At 43.3% G+C, this 20913-nt stretch overlaps 1 protein-coding gene across 2 annotated transcripts; it reads left to right on the top strand.

The window, feature by feature from the left end:
• The first annotated feature begins 335 nt into the window (after positions 1-335).
• dtx2 (deltex 2, E3 ubiquitin ligase) lies at positions 336-19400 on the top strand. Of its 2 annotated transcripts, XM_061056133.1 has the most exons (9): positions 336-909; positions 2455-3043; positions 5736-5794; positions 8344-8613; positions 11639-11706; positions 11933-12100; positions 13121-13282; positions 14329-14418; positions 16711-19400. In XM_061056133.1, the coding sequence occupies exons 1-9, from the start codon at positions 600-602 to the stop codon at positions 16990-16992; spliced, it is 1998 nt and encodes a 665-aa protein (XP_060912116.1). In that variant the 5' UTR covers positions 336-599; the 3' UTR covers positions 16993-19400. The 2 variants fall into 2 exon arrangements, with proteins under 2 accessions (XP_060912116.1, XP_060912117.1); XM_061056134.1 differs by lacking the exon at positions 8344-8613.
• Positions 19401-20913: the final 1513 nt, after the last annotated feature.

Below are 20913 nucleotides of genomic sequence, written 5' to 3'. Positions count from 1 at the left end.
AGTGCAATATGAACAATATAGTGTAATATAATGAAATGTTATATAATATAGACTAATATAATAATATAATAAAATATATCACCCAGCCCTATGGGGATGAATTTGCTGAAATAGCCTCTAATAAAACTATATAATCTGTAAATGTGAAACTAAATCTGCGTCACTGACTTTCCTTAGGTTGCATAATTTATTAATCCGGTGCGTCTGCAATATATCAGACCTTTGACCGCTTTAAAAAGTCCTTATTTTATGGTTTATATAAACGTGTTTTGAATTCCAATTTTCCCGACGGTCCCTGAAGGCAGCCGGGGAGGAGGAAGGAGCCCTGGCAACGCTGTCACTAAGCTAACGTTACCCACGAAGCGCTAAGCCCCTTCAACGCTCCAGCTTTGTCAACATGCATTTTAATTTCACTCTTCACGTTGATGCTTTCTTCGTAGCTTACTCAGAAGCGTGTTAACATATTTAAATGGCATTATTTAACGAGCCCAGCTAGCCTCGCTGGCTTTTTCTTTCTCTCTTTCCGCCGCAGCCACAATCAGAGAAGCTAACCAGAGCTAGCTCGTTAGCCTGTTAGCTTCAGCTGGCTCCGGGGGAATATGGCGATTGTGTCTGGCTCCTGTGCCCGAGTTAACGGGTCTAGAAACGGGCCGTCTGTGTCCGCTACACCCTCTGGATCTGCGGGGCAAGCTCAGCCCATGATTGCGGTGTGGGAATGGCAGGATGACCTGGGGCACTGGAGGCCTTACAGCGGCCAGGTGAGCGCACACATCGAGCGGAGTCTGGCTCCGCGGGGCCAGAGAGGAGGGGGACCCGGCTCCACCAGCATCTGCCTGGGACAATCAGACCCCAGCCTGTCGCCTTATCTCATCGACATACCGAGCCTGAAGCAGTTTCGACAGGACACAGGTGAGCCTGACGTAAAACCAACAAAACAACGTTTCACAAAGTGTTGTTAAAGGGCCATGCTAACGTTAGCTACTCAGTTAGCATGAGCGTTGTTGTTTTGATGAGTGATTACAACATAAAGAGATAACATCAGCCAGGTGAAAGTACCCAATGTGAAGGTGGAGATATACCTAACTCTTAAAATACTTTCATTTATCAGCTAATTCATCCACACAGCCTGTTTTTAGCTCGTCACACTGTTCGTATTGTTTTTAAGAGCTCAGCTGTTTTGTGTTTACTAGTTTGAACAGAAGACAACAGAGCTGTTGACACACTGCTTTTCTAATCATTCTTTGTAAAAAGTTATAAATTAGCAGAATTAATAAGCTGTCACAAAGGATTAAGATCTCTTTGATGCTTTCCTGATTAGGGTTCTCAACTTTAAGGACCCTAATCAAACTTCTTTATTCTCACTAACCATCCATAAAACATATTTATTTAAAGATCCTTTATAATCCTCATTTTCTACCTTCATGCTGTCAGTCTGTGATGATTAGCAGCTCTAAAACCTCCTTATTTATGTGATACTGTAAGTCAGTGAAAACTGTCATTTCAGCCTCTGCCTGAAACAGTTTGTTTCAGAGTCAGTGTCTTTAAGTCAAAGTCAACTTTACTGTCAATTTCAAAATATGTCAGACATACAGTGGAATCAAAATTGCGTTTGTCTCCGTCCCACGGTGCAATACAACCTACAAAATACAAGATAAAATAAGATAAGGTGAAATAGATAAAATAAAATGAGGTAAAATAAGATAAATAATATTTACAGTTATACATTCTAAATTGTGCAAAAGGTACAAAACAAAATGGTAAATAAAATTAAATTAAAAAAAAAAAGTAAACTTGTGCAATATGTGCAATGTACAGTAAACTGAGTGTCCCTCCCCTGGTGCCCTCTTTCTTCTGATTGGCCAGCTCTCTGGAAGCCTTCATTAGGGCAGAATGCTGCAGGGCTGCCAGGGGAAAGCTGTTCTCCAGTGCTGGGAGAAGAGAGCCTATGTCAGAGGTTTAAACGGCTTACGTTGAACCTTATTGGGGGGCGGCAGTAGCTCAGTCTGTAGGGACTTGGGTTGGGAACTGGAGGGTCGCCGGTTGAAGTCCCGGTGCGGACCAAATACGGAAGTTGGTCTGGTAGCTGGAGAGGTGCCAGATCGCTTCCTGAGCACTGCCAAGGTGCCCTTGAGCAAGGCACCAAACCCCTGTGTGTGTATATTTCAGCCTATGTTTGTGTTGCATGACTTACAGAGTGTAAAAAACTGAATTTCCCCTCGCGGGATCAATAAAGTTAATCTTAATCTTATCAGGGATCTATCGCGTGATTGGCAGAATAAGCTGTGTGGCATCCTTTTGCAGACTCATGCTGAGATTACTCCAACATATGTTTACCTCATGAGCTCAAACTTCGGCCGTGTGTAGTATGGGCATCCAGCAACTTTAACGCAAGTTCTTTCAAAATGTAGTTTTACTCCACTGTGTTAATCGTAAATTATCTGATGTTGTTTCCAGGAAAGACCCGATCAGTGCGTCGCTCCCTGTTTGCCCAGTCCTCAGGCCTGGGCAGTGGTGTTTACTGGGAATGGGCCAACGACGAAGGCGGATGGACTCCATATGAGACTCGAACCTCTATCCTTTTAGAGCACAGCTATCAGGCCCGACAAGGCACAGCAGACTTGGGCCCGCACGGATATAATTACATTGTGGATCTCACGTCTCTGGCCCAGGTTAACAAAGCCACCGGATTCAGGCGGCAAGTTCGACGGCAGTGCAACCTCCCCTACCCGCTGGCCTCCTCTGGCCCCCCGGCGATCCCCTCGGGTCCCACCTGCTCCTGTCAGCAGTGTTTGAGCCACAGCAGCACAGGACCCATGCCAAGCCGCTCACGGCACTCCTTTTCATCTGGCAGCCTGAACCGGCCCAGTCTGCAAGGGACAGGAAGGGCTGTGGCAGCTCACCCTACTTCTGTCTACTCACCTTACCCCAGGAGACCCCTCTCTGTCGGGGGGATGTCCTGGGGCAGCCCCTGGCCTCCACCGCCCTCTGGTAGTCAGCTGCCTCCGCCGCTTCTGAGCAGCTCCGCCAGTGCCAACGGGTTAAGGTTGGTACCTACCTGTGTGTGTGGGTGAAAGAGGTTTAAGTAAAGCAACGAGAGATAGATGTTTCTGAGAGTCATCCTTAATTTACACGCTCTTTGAATAGTTCCAAATCTGACTTCTTCATGTTTGTTAAAACAACTGTTAGACACTGCATCATCATACCGTTTGAAAATTACAAATGGCTCAAGAATGGATATGCAATAATGTTTAGGGTTAGGGTTAAGGAATTTAAAAACATTTCTGTGGCCAGCCTTGTGGCTCTGTTATATGACATGAAGTCTGTCAACTCAGCAAAATTGGTTTAGAAGATATTTTCCAACTCTCTTTCCACTGAATTTCATCATTTTCCGAGTTGGGACCTCATGAGTGCAGGGTCAGTTTGCCGCCGTGGGATTCATATCAGGGTAGCCCGTCTCCACCCTTCCCTTCCTCCCATCCTCCTCTATCTTTCCTGTCGGTCTCCACTTTGACCCATCCTGTAAAACAAGAATAACACACACTGATGTTGAGCTTCAAGCCCTGCAGTGGTTTGTTTGTTTTGGCTCCTGTCCTGTGACTTTTAGTCTGTGTCATCTCCAGCCTTCCTTCTTTTCTTTTTCCTAACAGCGGAGGAAAAAAGCTTTCCAGAACACATTATTTACTTAGTGCTGGCATGAATATTCAGTTAACGTACAGTTGCTCTGAGCTTTAATTTTCTTCCACATTAAGTTTAATTTAGTGTTTCACCAGCCGCTGGAATCAATAATAGGGATGTGAAATGCTGCGTATTGTAGCACACACTCGCCCTCTTCCAGATGACTGCTCACAGTTCTCAATTATTATACTGGATGGTGTTTTTATAAAGAATAAATGACGACTTCTATTATGATGTCTAATTGAGTTATTCTAACCTATTTTCCATTTGCATAGTTATTTGTGTTGAGTTGATGCATGGTGGTGTGTTCAGGGATTCTTTGAAAATGTTGCATAAGCTAGCAGAAAGATAGCCAACTGCTTCCTTCTGTCGATAGGTTATCAGGGCTCCCACTGTGCAAGCTGCAAGGCAACAATAATTCACAGACTGTGAGACCAATATGACGCAGTTATGGAATCTATATGAATGTCTAAAGGCGTAATGACGACAGAGAGTCAGTATGGTGCTGTGGTGGAATTGCACGATGAACAGGGCCATTGACAGTTGAGAGAGGCGCGTCTTTCTGTTGTGGGGGGGTGGGGGGGGGGGTCTGTGGGCCTTGACTGTTCAGTAGAAGGGGGTGAGGGTGGACTGCGTCTGTGTGACAGCGTTTTTGAGGGGGTCGGAGGTTTCAGCACATTCAACAGACACGCCCACAACATCTCGGAGCAGAGACAACTTTTGTCCTGATGGTTAATTACAAACATAAAATATATATTTTCTAATGCTTAACGTGGACTTTAAGATGTTTTGTTAACACACCGCAATCTTTGCAGTTTCCTTCTTCGTCCCTTGAAACTTTTGTTGTTTTAAATTTTGTGTTTTGTGCTCTTAATAAGACAAAACAGGCGCAAGAAGAATTCCCTCAGAGCTCTACAAACAATTTTCCATTTTACAGACTGAACTGTTTATTGACAAAGTTGAGCTGCAACTACAGCTGAGTTAAATAATAAATGAGTGTTATAAGTTACTTCTCACACATAGAAAGAACTGGTCTGTCCTCTCATAAATCAGGCAGGGTTTGCTGCTTTTCATCGTCATGTTTGATAAAAAATAATCTAGGAGTCTTTTGATTTTGTATTTTTTTTAGACTTTGGTAATCCTATAATATAAAATAATATGCAAATCCATCAAAAAAAAGTCTATTTACCGCCACATACTGGATAGGTCAAGTGCTCCATCATACTTCTTTATTGACAATTTCTCTTTCATTTTTGCAGAAGGTCGTTTCACATCATAACAGATTTGTTAGGTTCAGATTCCTTATCATTAAGGGTGTTGGTTCTGCTGAAAAGTCAATCTGCGAACCTTATCGTTTTTTATTAGCCAATCAGAAGACTATCTTATCTTAAGTGAATATAAATCGTCGAGGGCCCGACCGATATGGAATTTTTGAGGCCATATTAATATTAGGTAGAGAAATAATATGATATAATAATATATATAATAATATATATATAATGATATAATATATCGGCCGATATCTTTCTGCAATCTATGTTCGATCTAAAGCGATACATAGATATACACTTTTATTGAGCTGATCCCTCAAAAGAAGTCATCAAAAACTTATAGAAAATATTTATAATGAAGTCAAGATGGTCACTCGACTTGAAAGTAACTGCTCATGTACGCGCATCATCGCTCGACACTCTGGAGAGTGATGATGCTTATTGTAATCCATACAGCGCCCTCTGCTGGTGAAAGAGAACTGCTAGTTTGATACAATGAAACGCGATTTCGCTGGTGAATAAATCAAGTTATATCTGCGATAAAATTAGCCGATACCGATAGTGACTGGATATGCTAATATGCCGATAAATCGGTCCGGCTCTAGAATCCAAATCATCATCCTCAGCTGATTCGCAGTAAAGCTTAGTCATCTTGTTTTGATTCTGTGCCAGAAGTTTTTTCCAAATGTCACCGTACGTCTGTGAAGATGAACATAATCTGAAACGGTTATTTTTGTTCTTCCTGTTTTCACTGACTGAGCGTCCCTGTCCTTGCTTCCTGTCCTGCAGTGTTCCTTCCATCTCTGTGCAGCTGAACGGATCGACCAGTGTGAGCTCCGCCCTGGCAGGTAAACGGGTCACTGACCATCCATCCTGTCTGACCTCTACTCACGTCTCTCTCTGCTGCACACTTCTTTGTTTTTTTTTTTTTAGAAGTTTGCAGGTTTTTATTCAGCATGTTTTTTTAAATGTGCTTTTTCTCTCTGCGTTTGTTCCGTGAGTGTCAGTCTGGAACAGCGTGCCACAAAAAGCTGGAAGACAAAAGGTTTAAAAATAAAACAAACACTCCCTAAGGTGACCATTATGTCCTTTTTTTTTTATAAAGAGAGGGGTCCTGTCAATGAAGCACAAAAGAATCTGAGCCTGTCAGGACTCATGAAAGCAGCCTCCTCACAGGCTTTGTTTTAAAGACAGTGTGAAGAAGTTTCCTCCTTAATGAAAAGCATGATTAACTTGAGCTTTCTGTGTTTGAACCAGTAAGACGACCAGTTGTCCCACAGCTCCACCCAACATTGATTTTTATATATCTAATGAATGATGTCTCTACGGGTGGTATACATTCATTCATGTATTACTGACAAACAGCTGCATTTTCCAGACATCAAAATATAATGCAAATCGCCACCAGATAACTTAAAGCCGTTTTCACATTTGCACTCCTGATAATATCTAGATCATTTCCAGATATTCTCCTGACCTGTCTGTTCACATATTCTCCTCACAGTGGGAGACTATCCCTGTCAGACAGGACGGGGTGCGGTGGGGTCTCCAAGAAAGTGCGGGACGTAGCAACAGAGTCCGCTATAATGAAAATATTTGCCTTTATATCAATGCTCTGTCAGCAAAAGAGCGGAGAACAACAGACTCTCCAGTAAAAGCAGTTTTATTACATGCTTGGAGATCGTAGCGGTGGCGTGCAGACACTGTGCATCGTGCAGCAGTAACAGGATATAAACGTCATCCCCCCTCCTATTGGCTCGAGCTGAATTCTCTGCAGAAGATCCTGCTGCGTTCTCACATCAGCTCACTCTGACCTTTCTTTATTTAATGACATTTTATCGACCAGACAAAAATTACATAGAGTTGACCAACGGTGAAAATATGTCACAATTTCACTATAATCCTAAAAGTATCTGATGTTTGAAATCCTCGCATACTGGACGGATATGATTAAATTTACATTTAAGAATTTAAATTCCAGGCCGTTCTAAATATTTATGACTTTCATTTCCCTCTCAAAGTGTGATTTAAAGCGTAGCATGATACTGTAGCACATCAGGCTTTTAATATTGTGGGTAGGAAAATAGTTATTGCTGCAAAAATGGTCAAATTGCCATGCACAGTAAGCGCTTCTCTAATTATAAGTCCGTTTGTGGGCTGTGATAAGCCGACTGAATGAAAAGAGTCGGCGTGCAGGAAGCTGCTGGAGCAGAACCTCATTAGTGAGCGACGCGCCGCACCGTGACTTTGGTGAATCGTTTCAAATGGAAGGTCACTCGTGTGGTGTCTTCTCCAAATGTGGAGATTTAATGATCATTAGTGGGTAATGAATATTACAGCTAATCGGCTCTCTATTTAATGCACGCTGTTTATTTTTCAGTTTTAGCTTCTAACGCATCCCATTACAAACTTCTGCCGCCGTCAGTGTTGAAGGAAGATCTAACACACATTCAGCTTTGTAGAGCGGTGACTGAACCAGCCTCAAGCAGAGAGACAGAAATATACTTTTTTTTTTTTTTTTTTTTTTTTTACAAATGTTGCTCAGGCTGAATTTTATCAGGTTCAGGTAACTTTATTTGTACCTGTAGGTAGATTTGTTTCCAGCCAGCAAGATCGACCTCCATCATGACACACTGATGTAGAAATGAACAACACATGAGAGGGAAAGAAAACTGTTATGAGGGCGGCAGTAGCTCAGTCTGTAGGGACTCGGGTTGGGAACAGGAGGGACACCAGTTCAAGACCTCGGGGGGGGGGGGGGACCAAATCTGGACGTTGGTCTGGTAGCTGGAGAGGTGCCAGTTCACTTCCTGAGCACTGCAGAGGTGACCTCAAGCAAGAACTGAACCCCCACCAGCTCAGGAGTGAAATGTTGATTGAAGTATATCTTCTATTAAAACTGACTGAAACAGGATAAAACACATATAAAAAAGATGTTTCAACCAATCAGGGCTTAGGGGAGAGAGAAGTCTCAAGCAGTAAGATGAATAAAAAACACAAATCAAATCAATCATTTCTTAAAAAAAATAAATGTTGGACATAAATCTGAATAAAAGTGTTTGTGCAAATATAGTTCCAGCATGGCTACAGGTTTGCTGATTACCTGTAGTTATTATAACGGAGATCTGTGGTCGACTACTTAATCACGACTAAATGTAAAGACGTGGTCAGTTTGTTTTGAAGGTACCTGATGACTGTTTTTGTGTGAATGAATGACGGACACGGTGGAGAACATCAGTTTGCTGCTACATTTCTCATACCTTTGATTTGTTCCTTTCTGCTCCTGCATCTCTCCACTTGCTCTCAACCCTCACCTGCCCCCCCCGCCCCGCCCTGCCCGCCCCATCCCATCCTACCTAAACCCCCACCCAACCCCTACCCTCCCCCCCTGCTCCAGGCATGGCCTCCATTTTGATGTCAGCAGTGGGACTCGGCGTGCACTTCACCTCTGCCCCCCTCCCTCAGCAGCAGCATCAGCAGCATCAGCAGCATCAACAGCTACAGCTACAGCTACAGCAGCATCAGCATCAGCAGCAGCAACAGCCTGCTCCTTTCTCTCTTCCTCCTCCTCTCCTCCCCCCAGCCAGCAGGCCCAGCAAGCCCCCCAGCAGCAGCAGCAGCAGCAGCAGCAGTTCAGTTAGGAGAGCAAAGAGGCAGCACAGGAGAGGTAGCTACCACGCCACCGACCCTTCATCCGCCTCTTTCCTTTTTTTTTCTTTTTGCCCCATCTCCGCAGGCTTGACCAACATTTCATCCCACATCGGCTCGCTTTCCATTTGTCCTCATGGGTTCATAGTGTGTGTTCACGCTTCTCTGGAAACCCCTTGCTTGTGTTTCGTCTGCTATCTCCGACTTCTCTGCCTTCCCCGATTTCTTATTTCACTCGTTCAGCCTCCAATTCCAGCAGCTCACTCACCGTGAAATCCGGCTTCCCACACTTAACTTTCCAGCTCTCAAAGATCTAACAAGCAGCTAATTTCTTTTTTTAAACCACCTTCTAGCCCCCCCCCCCTCCCTCCACCCTCCCCCAATGGTGTTAAAATAAAAAAAAGGTGCTGTGAGTCTGACAAATGTGGAACAGTGCAAACACTGCCTTCAGCTGTGTGACTCCAGACTTAGTATTTATAACAAAACTTCAATATTTGACAGGATTTAATGAAGCGTAACCAGCGTCTACAAGACCTGAAAAACAAACCCAGATGCTTCAGCGCAGGATACAAGGCCTCACTCATGAGTCTGGATAACAGACTGTACACAGGAAGTGGGCGTAGCACCTCGGTTTTAAAAGTAAAGTTCATATAAGGTTGCTTTAAAACTGGCTTTTTCACGTGCGCTCTTGCTGGTTTAAACATGAAGCCTTGCTGTGTTTAAATCAATAACAAACCCAGTTTACTCCTGACCTGGATCATTACCTCTGCAAACATTCCCAACGACTTCATGGTCTCAACAGTTTTTTCTAAGTCCTTTTTGACACAGCGTGGTGTTCCCTTTGTAGTTTGTTTTCCAATTTAGTAAGTATTTAGAGTAAAGCAGCTGATTAGGAAGATTACGCTCCAGGGCACGACTTACCAGGATGAATGAGTCATTTCCATGGCGATAGAAAGCGGCAAACTCCAGCAAATAATGTGGAAGTGCAAAAAAACTGCAGTTCCTCCAGTGTCCACTTGAGGCTGGCTGCAAAAGCACAGAAAGTCACATAAGAGGCGATATTAAAAAGCCAGTTTTTACAGTAGATACAAACATGTTTACAGCCTGGTGCTAAACTCACTAGTGCTGTCACTTTCTATTTAAATAAACTTAGAACAAAGGTATAAAATTACACGTAATGTACAGACAAAAACTTTTCTTAACTTTACTGTTGTAATAATGAGACTAAAACCAAACAGCCTTCAGGCAATCCAAAAGGACTGATTTATGTTTTAATATTATTCACCAGAAAAACAAGTAAATACGCTTGATTGGGATCGAGTGCAGCTCTCTGTTTATTCACAATGTTACCTCCTGACGAGAACGACTGTCTGTAGCGACCCCGTGTCTCTACACTGAAGCAGCCGGCTGCTGTCTGCAGAGAGACGAGTCTCCCTCATGTCAGTCTGAATGTCCTGACTCACGCCCCGGCCCGTTGCTTTGTCACAACACAACACTCTTCAAGAGTGCATTAAATGGTCAAGTTCCGCTGAGAGCGCCCTCTGCTGGATCAAACTACAAACTACTTCAGACAGCCTGATGCGCTGAGAGACCGAATGTTTGAATTCAAACGGCTCAATAAAAAATAAAAAATGAAAATAAAAATGACGGCCCTAAAACTCACACATTTATATTTCATTAAGCCTAAAATATATTCATTAATTTGCATGTTTTGGGGCGTGGCTGAATTGACTGACAGGTGGGCACATTGTAGCTGTTGACCAGAACTCTTAAGGCCCGCCTCCATAACTTTGTCTAGTTCTGGATTGACTGAGTTAGGCAGACTAAGTATTTCCAATATGACGACCGCCATCATTTGGCTTCATAACGCCTCTTCAGAAACAAACGGGCGACATCACCGAGCCAGTGTCCATGTTTTCTACAGTTTGTTTGTTTGTTTTATTTGGATCCTCATTAGCTTCAGCATAGCGGGAAGCTATTCTTCCTGGGGTCCACAGTTTATATTGTGACATTACATTTTACAAATTCATATTATATATTATTCTTTTCACACTACACAAACATTCCACAACATTTCTGCAATAACTGAAAGTAATAGACAATTGACATAAATGAACAAAGAAAAGAAAAGAAGCAGACACACTCAAAGGCTCCGTCTGATTTACAGTAAATGGTGGTTGCAAAGAGGAGTGTCTCAGACTGGAACAACAGCTCACTATTTGTTGACTTTCTCTGTGCCCAAAAGATATTTTTGAAGACCTTGATGCCGTCGTATTGGACATATTGTGCATCATAGTCACTGTCAAACTTAGTGACTAGAAACATGATTGATTTAGAAGTTAATTTAAAACATAAAGGCGGTCTGTGTGGTGTCTGAAATATTACGTCTCTTTTCATTTCTTCCCGTTTGTTTTGATCATGATGACATGTCCTCCGCTCTCATTGGCCGTCACTTTTAATTTAAATTCCTGCACTTCAAAATCAAACAGGAGAAAAACAGGAAAACAAAATGTCCTGAAACGTCTCAGTTAGTACTTTTTATTTGATCTGATTTCTCAACAAGCTGAGCTCCAACACCTTCAGAATGTGGAGTCAAAAGACGCGTCGCTGTCTCTCCGTGTTATTCACCTAAAAACTCACTCGATGAAGAGCGTTGGGTTAGCTTCAGATGGAAAGTTTGTCTCCTAAACAGACTTGACGCTCGTGTGTGTGTTTGAGAGAATGACCTGAACTAAATGTCTCCATCGCTCATGTTGTTCATCACATTCACTCTGTCATCATACACTCAGACTGCTTCTGTGGCTTCACCTGTTTGCATGTTTTTGTTTCCTGTCTAAAGTCCATTGCTTGATTTTTTTAGCAGCAACCTGGACTTTGTAGCAGAGACATGATGTGTAGAAATCCTGAGTATAAGGGTCATGTTTCAAAGTGTTAAGAAAACCAAGTTTCTCTCTTCATGTGGCAGCTTGTTGGACTTTGTTTTTTTTTGTCCTGTTTCTGCTCATTCATCATTTTGTCTTTTCTTTCTTTTCTCCCTCGTTCAGCCTCCTCTCAGCGACCTGAAGAAGTGATTCAGCGGTACATGGAGGTGGTGGCCGGAGTACCTGATGAGGTAAACGTCTGACAGTCAACACAGACATCAACCAAAAAAAAAGAAAGTGTTTAGACGTTTCCACACATGCACTCCTGAATATTACTGGACTGCTCTGACACAGATTTTTTAGGGTCAATTGTTACCTGACAGTGGTGGAAAAAAAGGTGAAAAGAGACATTTAAAAACTGTATTAAATAAAACTGCATGTGTGACATTAATCAAACTTTCCCCGTGTCCCCCTCAGGACTGCATCATCTGCATGGATCAACTGTCCAATGCGTCCGGCTACGAGACAGCGGTCTCAGAAGAGGGGGGTCAGAGCATCCTGCCCGACACTGTGGGCAAATTCATCAAATGTGGACACACCCTGCACATGCTCTGCATGCTGGCCATGTACAACAACGGAACAAAGGTACGCAGACTGCAGACAGTTTATTCGTTTATTTGAATCAGGGACAGTGCGGTTTAGCGCACATGGAGTAGAGACACGTTTACCTTGAGCTCCCATAATAATTATTTCAAAGTTCACCCCACCTGCATATGACTACTCGACAACCCTCTGCAATTTTCTGAGCAACACAACAGTCTTTTTCAGTAGATTTTATTGTTGAGGATGGCTCCCAAAGTCGCTTAAATCGAGTGAGAAAACAGACGACAACGCTGAATCAGGGACAGTGTACAAAAAGACAACATTAGTCTCAGAAGAGAAGAGATGATTTGTACCAGATTTAGCTAACTAGCTAATCAACCAGTCATACACACACACACACACAGACGCTCATACACATTTCAGAAGAGAGAAGAAAGACGTAGAACAATATACAGATATTAAAACATTCTGTACATGTTAGCTGAGATGTTACTAAGTTCAGAAATACCTGGCAGAGTCTTGTGTGTGTTGATCTGAATAGTCTGCCTTGAATCCCCACGTTAGCTCGAGTGTTTTAGCCTCCATTTGGCAAAATGAAACGGTAAAGTTATGTTGCACTATCGGGTGTGTCCCGTCCAGTACTCTCAGCGACCTAAATAACATCGCCTTGGGTGAGTCTCCTCCTGCGCGTGTTTCCACTTTGTCTCCGGTTGGTTTTGATTCCATCGTATTGCGCCACAGCAAAACTATTTGAAATTTCTTAAAGCAACAATATGAGCTCATGTAAACTTCACAATCAGCACGGCACTCACTCCACAGCAACACACTCGCCAAGTCTGACGCCCAACAAACTCGACTAACAAACACACACAGATTCCTGTATTTATTGATTCATTATGTCTCTTTCCTGTCTGAGTCAGTCACATGATTACATCAAGTTTCATGTGCGACGATCATCACAGTTACATCATGATCCACATGTTACCCACAGTCAGCTCTCTGAAAGTCTGTATTGATGAGAGCGGTTCTAAACATCTCTCCTGTGGTGTGTTTCCTCGTCAGGACGGCAGCCTGCAGTGCCCCTCGTGTAAGACAATCTACGGAGAGAAGACCGGCACGCAGCCCAAAGGAAAGATGGAGATCTACAGCGTGGCCCAGTCGCTGCCGGGACACCCGGACTGTGGGACCATCCAGATCATCTACAGCATACCGCCGGGCTTACAGGTACGCCTGAACGCTACGGGGGACAGCTCTGGGTGGGGTCAAACTTTCAGTTCGAAATCTGGCCCCAAAAGGAGGTTTTCATACGGCGAGATGTTTTGGGGAGACGATGGTTACTGCATGAAAAAATCAGTAGGAGCCGGGATGCCAGGAGCTGAGTGGTTAGTGCGCAAAAAAATGATAGCAGCCAAAAAAAATACATGCACACAAACCTACCCATCCATAGAAACATATTCATACACCGCCTCTCATTCTTACTCGCCACCATCTTGAAATGTTCCTCCTTTCTTTGATTTTCTTTTTTGTTGAATACCTGCCCTCTGAATACTGTCCAACTGTCTTAACTTCCCCTCTTCTCTATGGAAAAAAGTTAGTGCGCGGGCGCCGTGTACAGAGGCTATGTTCCTCAAGGCAGGCGACTTGGGTTCAAATCCGACCTGTGTCTCGTTTTCTGCATGTCATTCCCCACGCTCTCTAAATAAAGGCTTAAAAAGCTCCTCAAAAAACTTTAAAAATAAAAAAGTGAGCCAAAAAAACACTGAAACTTCTTCCATGTGAGTGAGACATGTCGCTTTGAGTTCTTAATTGAAGGATTTCCTGTTACAGTTTTTACAGGCGGAAAGGCTTTAAGTTTAAGGACTCCCTTCTCTTTGGACTTCCTTTAAAATAATCCTCTTTTCTCCAACAAATGAAGAGTTTCTTCTGGTGTTCTGGTCGATATGACAGATGAGGAGATGTTTGAAATAGAGACACTGCATTAAAAAGTTTGAACTCCAGTTTTATTCCAAAAGTTCAGGACTTGTTTTCTTGTTGTCAAGGTTTCTGTGACGCTCTCTCTTTTTTGTTTTTGTCCTTCTGGGGAAACTTTCTAACGAAGAGCTTCATGTGTCACTGACTTAAAGTCAAAAGATCAGATTAGTATCGAGCCCTTTGTCGACTGTTAATCCAGAGCTCGGTTATTATCAGATCAGACCTCTAATATCAAACCTTTAATGTTTCCATTCATCAGAACTTTGTTTTTTTTTACTCAGTCCTTTTTTCTCCTCCAGGGTCCAGAGCATCCAAACCCCGGGCAGCCGTTCACCTGCAGAGGCTTCCCTCGCTTCTGTTTCCTCCCGGACAACGACAAGGGCAGGAAGGTGAGGAAACGGATCCCGACTCAGACACACAGCTGTGACCACATCTGCTCCACAGACACGCCTCAAACTCTCAACACTGCTGCACTACACACAAGAGAATTCATGGAGCAAACTTCTCTCAACTTCTCTCTCAAACTTTACCGGAAACACTTTGACTTTGCTGCAGCTAAAAACTTAAGCCGACCAAATAAACAACAACGAGACAATTCAAAGTTAAAGTTTAAATTTCAGATCGAGTTGATTTTATTTGGTTTAGCGGTTTAATTCATGTTTTCTCCCTGATTGCTACATCATAGTTTTCTCTGAGGAGTTGTTTTGAATTTTATTTATTTTATTTATTTTATTTATTTTATTTATTTTATTTATTTTATTTATTTTATTTTACAGGGACATTTACAGGGATAAACATTTCAGTAAATATGCCAGAGTTAGCGAAAAGGCTAATTTTCATCTGTTGTCCCTGGCCAGATTTTATAAATCTGCTCTCTTCTTCGTTTGTACCTCGGCGCCTCTATACATGAGACTGAGGGCGCACTCACACTAGGAGAAGTTGCTCCATATCCCACTGAAGCATGCTTACCCCCCCCCCCTCCCCTTTCACCCCTGCTGGCCTGCACTCACACTGCTCCAGGACTAACCGGGCCTCAGCACGGTTACCTCTAGAACATAATGTCATAATGCAACACATGCATGACAAGACAGGAGGACTCAAAAAAAACAATAGATGGGGAAAAAAAAGGAAAGCTCAGACTGCATCCACTCATCAGAGAACATGAGAGTTACTTTACCGACTTTGAATTTGAGTCATTTCGGATACAAACAGAACACTCCGGGATTTCCAGATGAAGGAGGCGGGGATCGATTATTCTTCATGCTTTACCCTAACCTCTGATTCGTTCATTCACATATTGTCCCAGAGAGGCCGAGCTCCATCAGCTCCACCAGGACCTGCAGCGTTTCTCTGTGATTATATGAAGAAACACTCGTTATGAAAGTTGTCTTTTGTTTCCATGGCGATTAAGTGGCTCATTTCCTCGCACGCTGGTTCTCTGCAGCTGCACACTTCTATAAATAATCTCTGATGTAATCCACTAAAGGAGAATTGGATCAAATTATTCCAGTTGTAGTGTTTTTTTTGTTCCCCCCCCCCCCCCCCCCCCCCCCCCCCCCGTGTCGTTCCTCAGACACTCCCACCTCAACAGGAAACACGACGGGAACATCTCGGAGTGGTGTCAGGGTCGTAAAAACAGCGCGAGGAGTTCGTCAGTTAAAATCAGACTTAAGTGTTAAGATGCTCGGTTCATTTCCATCAGTTAGACGGCTTTGTTTTCCTTCATCAACAGACATTACATCATCCTCTTGAAAGCTTCAGTGTTTGTTTACAGACTTGAGCGCTGAGTGTGTTTCACTCCAGAGACGCAGAAAACTGGCACATCCATCTTTAAGGGATTCTTTAACGACCGATTTAAAAAGACAATGAAGGCTGTTTTCTCTTTACAGCCGAGTTCACTAACTCATAGGAAAGTGAAACACAGTGACACTTTTTGTTATCACATCAGGGTTAAAGAATCAAATATGAATGAGGGACATTTTTCATTAAAAACTCATAAAAGTGTTTATTAGTCTAAAAAAAACCTCAGCAGAATACTTTACTTTCTTCTTTTAGATTTATGACTAATTTAAAGTTATTATCCTCACTTCCACCATTAATGATCTCAGTCTGGGACAACTTTGCTAGTGTGAGTGCGCCCTGAAAAGTTAGGCTAAGACAGCATTTCCAGCAGGCTGTTTCTGTGTCTGTACCTTTAAATATGTAAATGAGCGGTGTCTGACCACGCCCCCTCTCTGGAAGGGCTTGGGTGTACTCGGTGCTTTCTCGCTCCATGTCCTATTGTTTACGGTGAGAAGGCAGACTTAGAGGGCAGAACAAACACCTAGCTGTGGGAGTGTCACCCACCTGGGGGAGGGGCTACTGCCCTTTGTGATGTCATGAAGGGAAAATCTACAAACGGCCTGTTTGAGCACACATTTTCTGAAAAGTGGAGCAGGCAGAAGACGAAGAGGATGGACTTTTCTCATCATTGGGGGGTTTGTAGACGGACTAGAGACACATGTTAGAGTTAGAGGAACATGGAGAAGTGTGTTTTGAATAATCAGTAACCTTTAAAGAGTTTGATTAGTCCGTCAGAGTAACTTCAAAACTGAAAGAGAAAAAAAGCATGTTACGGGTGTTTTCTAATTAGCGTTGTCTTTGTAGGTTTTCCTCTGATGTTTTCTCTCTCTCTGTCCAAGGTGCTCGAGATGCTGAAGGTGGCGTGGATGCGGCGCCTCATCTTCACCGTGGGAACCTCCAGCACCACCGGCGAGCCCGACACGGTGGTGTGGAACGGCATCCACCACAAAACGGAGATGATGTCCAACCTGTCGGGCCACGGCTACCCCGACCCCAACTACCTGGACAATGTGTTGTCGGAGCTGGCCTCTCAGGGCGTTAACGAGGACTGCCTCAAAGCTCCGGGCGGCGGTGGCAGTGGCGGCGGTGGCAGTGGCGGGGGCGGCGGCAGCAGCAGCTAGGTCACAGCTCCACACTCCTCCTCGCTGCTGAATTAACCCTTCATATTCCACCCTCTGCGGCCCGGGTGGACCTCCTGCAACCTCCACTCCCCCCCTCCGCTGTTATAACGTTAAAGTCAACATCTGTCCAAAACCTCATCGAGTGGACGTACGGGGGAAAACGCGAGCAGAACGCAGAGTGCTTCATGCTCCACTACATTCCTGCTCCTCACATATTCCAGGAGACTGAACTCTGAGGCTCCTCTTAACCCCCCCGAGCCTCTTTTCATCGGCCCCTCCACACACACACACACACACTGGAGATTTCTTTGTGTTCGTTCTTGTTTCTTCATCGAACGCCTCGTCTGTATCCCCCTCGTCTAGTTTCCATGACGATGGCAGCTTTCATCGGGGATCAAAAATCTCATTAAGCACTTTAGTTGTGACCGTGCATTTAGCTGACATGATGTGTGATTTCTTTTTGTTTTAAAGGGCAGTTAACTTGTTTTCAGAATTGGGAAAGTTATGCAATCGAAGTGGAAACGTTTTTTTTTTTGTGTTCGGCACAAAGACGCTGAAACTTCTCGTAGCAGAGGGAGTATATATCAGCCGATTCCACGAGACGGGGGGGAGGGGAATAACTGAAATGATGTAAATAAATAAAAACAAGAAACGAAAATATTGTAAAAAGAAAAACAAGTTGTGTCCAGGAGGAGGAGAACCGTTTCTTTTAACACATTTAACACCTCTTTGTTTTTAATTTTAGTGATTTTAATCCCCAAACTGATTTGATGTCTAAGCTACGGAAGCCCGACAGGGACATACTTCTATACATTTTATAAGTGAGACAGCAGATCACAAATCTCCCGGCTCGGATCGGATCAGTTTTTAGTATCTGTGGAAAAAAAAAAGAAGATATTTACAATCTTAACTTCTCGACTTCAAAAGCACTACAGATCAAAACACGTCTCCATGAATGTTAATGATGTATCACATCCTTCACTGTAGGCTACACACATCGCTCTCATTCCAATAATAATCATAATAATCATCACACAGGCTGGTGGATGAAGCTGAACTCTGTTTGGGTTTAAAAAGTGTTTTTAGGAATCTGAGAGGAACAGTCTGATTTTAAGAAGCTGCATCAGTTCAATAACGGTATGTTACCGTCATCTTTTACAAACACTAAATAGAAATCCTTCCATCACGAGTTGGCTGTAATCTACACACACACACACACACACACACACCATTAAGCGGATGTGTGTGTGTGTCTGCAGAGCGTGATGTGTGAACCAGACAGTCAGGACATTTGTAAGGGACTAAATCTTCATCAAGCACAGACTAGAAACAGCCCGTTACTAAGTTTCTGACTTTAAGTTTGTGATTTGGTGTTAAGACGCAGTCACCAGCTGATACCTGAACCATAAACACACCGTGAGATGAAACGGAGAAGAGCCGAGGCAGCGATCAAATCAAAGTAACCGTACCTACTTGAAAAGCAGATACGACTTTTATTTTCACAGAGACTCCCCGGGGATTTAACCGCAGTCCTTTATTTTTTTAAAGATTTATTTTTAGGCATTTTGTCTTTTTTAGAGAGAGAGAGTGGATAGAGTAGGAAACCAGAGAGACAGAGAGAGAGTGGGGAATAACAGTCTAGAACCCGGGCTGCTCGTTTGGGGGACTAAAGCCTCCATACACGAGGCGAGACCTAACCACTAGGCCATCTGCGTCCCCATTAGTAGTGCATTTATTTGAATTTTAGAGGTTTGCTTTTGATCGTGAACCGAAGGGGGTGGGATCTGAACGGATCAGCTGTCATCTTTTTCATCTCTGCTTTTTTAAGTCGTCTCAAGATAACGCTTAGTTTAGAGACCGGTCAGTAAGAAACCCAGCGTTGTTACCCCCGATATAAAGATAAATAAGTCCAGATCTCAGAAAAATCTAAATTGACTGGTTATTACCGGAGAGCGGAGTTGAATAAAATGTATGGATGTGTGTCCTCTCAGGGCTTCCGTACTCGTGCACTTCCATTTAGATTTGTCCTGTTTTTTGAAAACTGCAGAAAATGAGCCCACAGGCGTTTTCTTCAGATATGATTTGTGTCACTTGTTAGTTTGTGAGAAGGGAAAAAGGAAAATCTCTCTGACGACCTCGACTCTTCTGTCCAAACAGACAGGAAGAAGAAGCAGCAGCAGCTCTGGTTAGGAACATTTACACAGTGTGACAATCAAGGAACTCGTCTTGATTCAACAAGACACGTGAAGCCGACGCCCCCCCACCGGCTCCAAACTCACCTCCTGTATCCACACGCATTAATCTGCTCACAGTACTGCAGTACAGGCGCTGAACTCAGTCTGACATGTATACAAGCAAAACTGGAAAAAAAAAAAAAAAAAAGTCTGCAATAAAGAAATGAATCCTGACTCCGTCTCTGGCTTTGGTTTCATCTGACGTCGAGAATTCTTTTTCTTAAATACATCTCCAAGCAAGCGGATAAAGTTCATCTTTCGGATTAAACTGGGACAAACGCCAGCTGGATTCCCAAATCTTTCTTTTTTTTTTGTATTTTTATGCTTTTTATTTAGAGATAGGACAGTGGATAGAGTGAGAGAGTTATTTAGTGATAAATTGCAAGAAAACCAAATTAAAATCGTTTTCTTTTTCATGCTCAAACGAGTGAAATGACCCCGAGTGAAGCTGCAGCTCAGCTAACATTTTACAGTTCGATAGAGATGAACGGGCGCTAAACTCGGACAGACAGAGGAGGTCTTGCCTGAAAGTTGCTTGAATTCAGGGTTGTTAATTTCCTCCAGATCCACTTTTTAAGATGTTGGTGTAAATTGTCTTTAGGTCCTGACAGAAATTAATAACTCAGGTTCACTGAAAAAGGAACAAAGAAAATCCATCATCTGTATCAGTTTGTAAGTCTGTAAAAACTTCAACCAATGTCTGCCACGAGGTACCAATCTGATGAACCAATCACACGCCTCCCTGTCTCCCTGCTCGCTCTCTACCTCTTGCGTGCTCTAGCTCACACTCAGAGCTCGTCTCCGATGACTTTAGGAGTTTATACTGTGAGTTTACTGACCGCTGAATGAGACATGAGACGACATTCTACACAATGACAGAGACGAGCTGAGGTAAACTTCCTGCATGTTAGTGAGGGGGCGTGGCTTAAGAGGGAGCACAGAGGGGAGGGGGTGTAGACAGGAATCACAGATCATCAATCAGACAATGATTGCCGTTTGTGTTCTGTGATTGGTTTAGAGGTAACATCCAATGATGCTGCAGTGATCATGAAGAGAGAGCTAAATGATCCTCGAGCGCCGAGGTCGATATTGTAATCGTGTAAACCCTCAGGTCGACCCCGGTTTCTCTGTGTGGTCGTTTTATTACTCGGCTGTTGTGTGAGCGTTCAGAGGTGAGCTAATGGCTGCCCTGCGGCGTTATAGATTAACCATCGTCCTGCTGAGAGGTACCCGACCTCCAGAGAACATTAAAACCATTACACATTAGAAAAATACAAAACAGAAGATGAAACAAGAGAAGTCGAAGTCGTCTCAAGAGCCTTCAAGTTGTGATTTATGCAACTCAACAGACAAACACTCGACCATAACATGATGGAATAACCATTAAAAAAAATTGGTTCGGTTGCGCTTATGGCTTAATTATGGTGCGTTCTAATTATAACTCCTTCATGTGAACTCGAGTGGAGAGGGGTTGGAGGTGTGTCTCTGGAGGAGAGCGGAGGCTTCAGTATGGAGGAGGCGTGGCCTAACAGCAGTTTGTTTTGGTTTCATGCTGGAGCTCAAGGGCGACATCTACTGGATCAAAAAGTCACACATTCTTCATTTAAAGGTTTTATATGCGATCTTTATATTTTTCATCCAGCAGATGTCGCCCTTGAGCACCAGCATGAAACTAAAAAAAACCTGC

This window comes from Labrus mixtus, chromosome 14, assembly GCF_963584025.1.
Source record: "Labrus mixtus chromosome 14, fLabMix1.1, whole genome shotgun sequence".
NCBI classification, from domain to species: Eukaryota; Metazoa; Chordata; class Actinopteri; order Labriformes; family Labridae; genus Labrus; species Labrus mixtus.
This window is presented reverse-complemented; position numbering and strand designations above follow the sequence as displayed.

What these genes read in the sequence shown, in the direction of transcription:
- dtx2 (XM_061056133.1), top strand. Translation starts at nt 600, where the DNA reads ATGGCGATTGTGTCTGGCTCCTGTGCCCGAGTTAACGGGTCTAGAAAC. An exon ending in TGTGAGCTCCGCCCTGGCAG is followed by an intron (nt 5,795 to 8,343) that starts GTAAACGGGTCA and finishes CCCCTGCTCCAG; the next exon opens with GCATGGCCTCCATTTTGATG. An exon ending in TGGCCGGAGTACCTGATGAG is followed by an intron (nt 11,707 to 11,932) that starts GTAAACGTCTGA and finishes TGTCCCCCTCAG; the next exon opens with GACTGCATCATCTGCATGGA.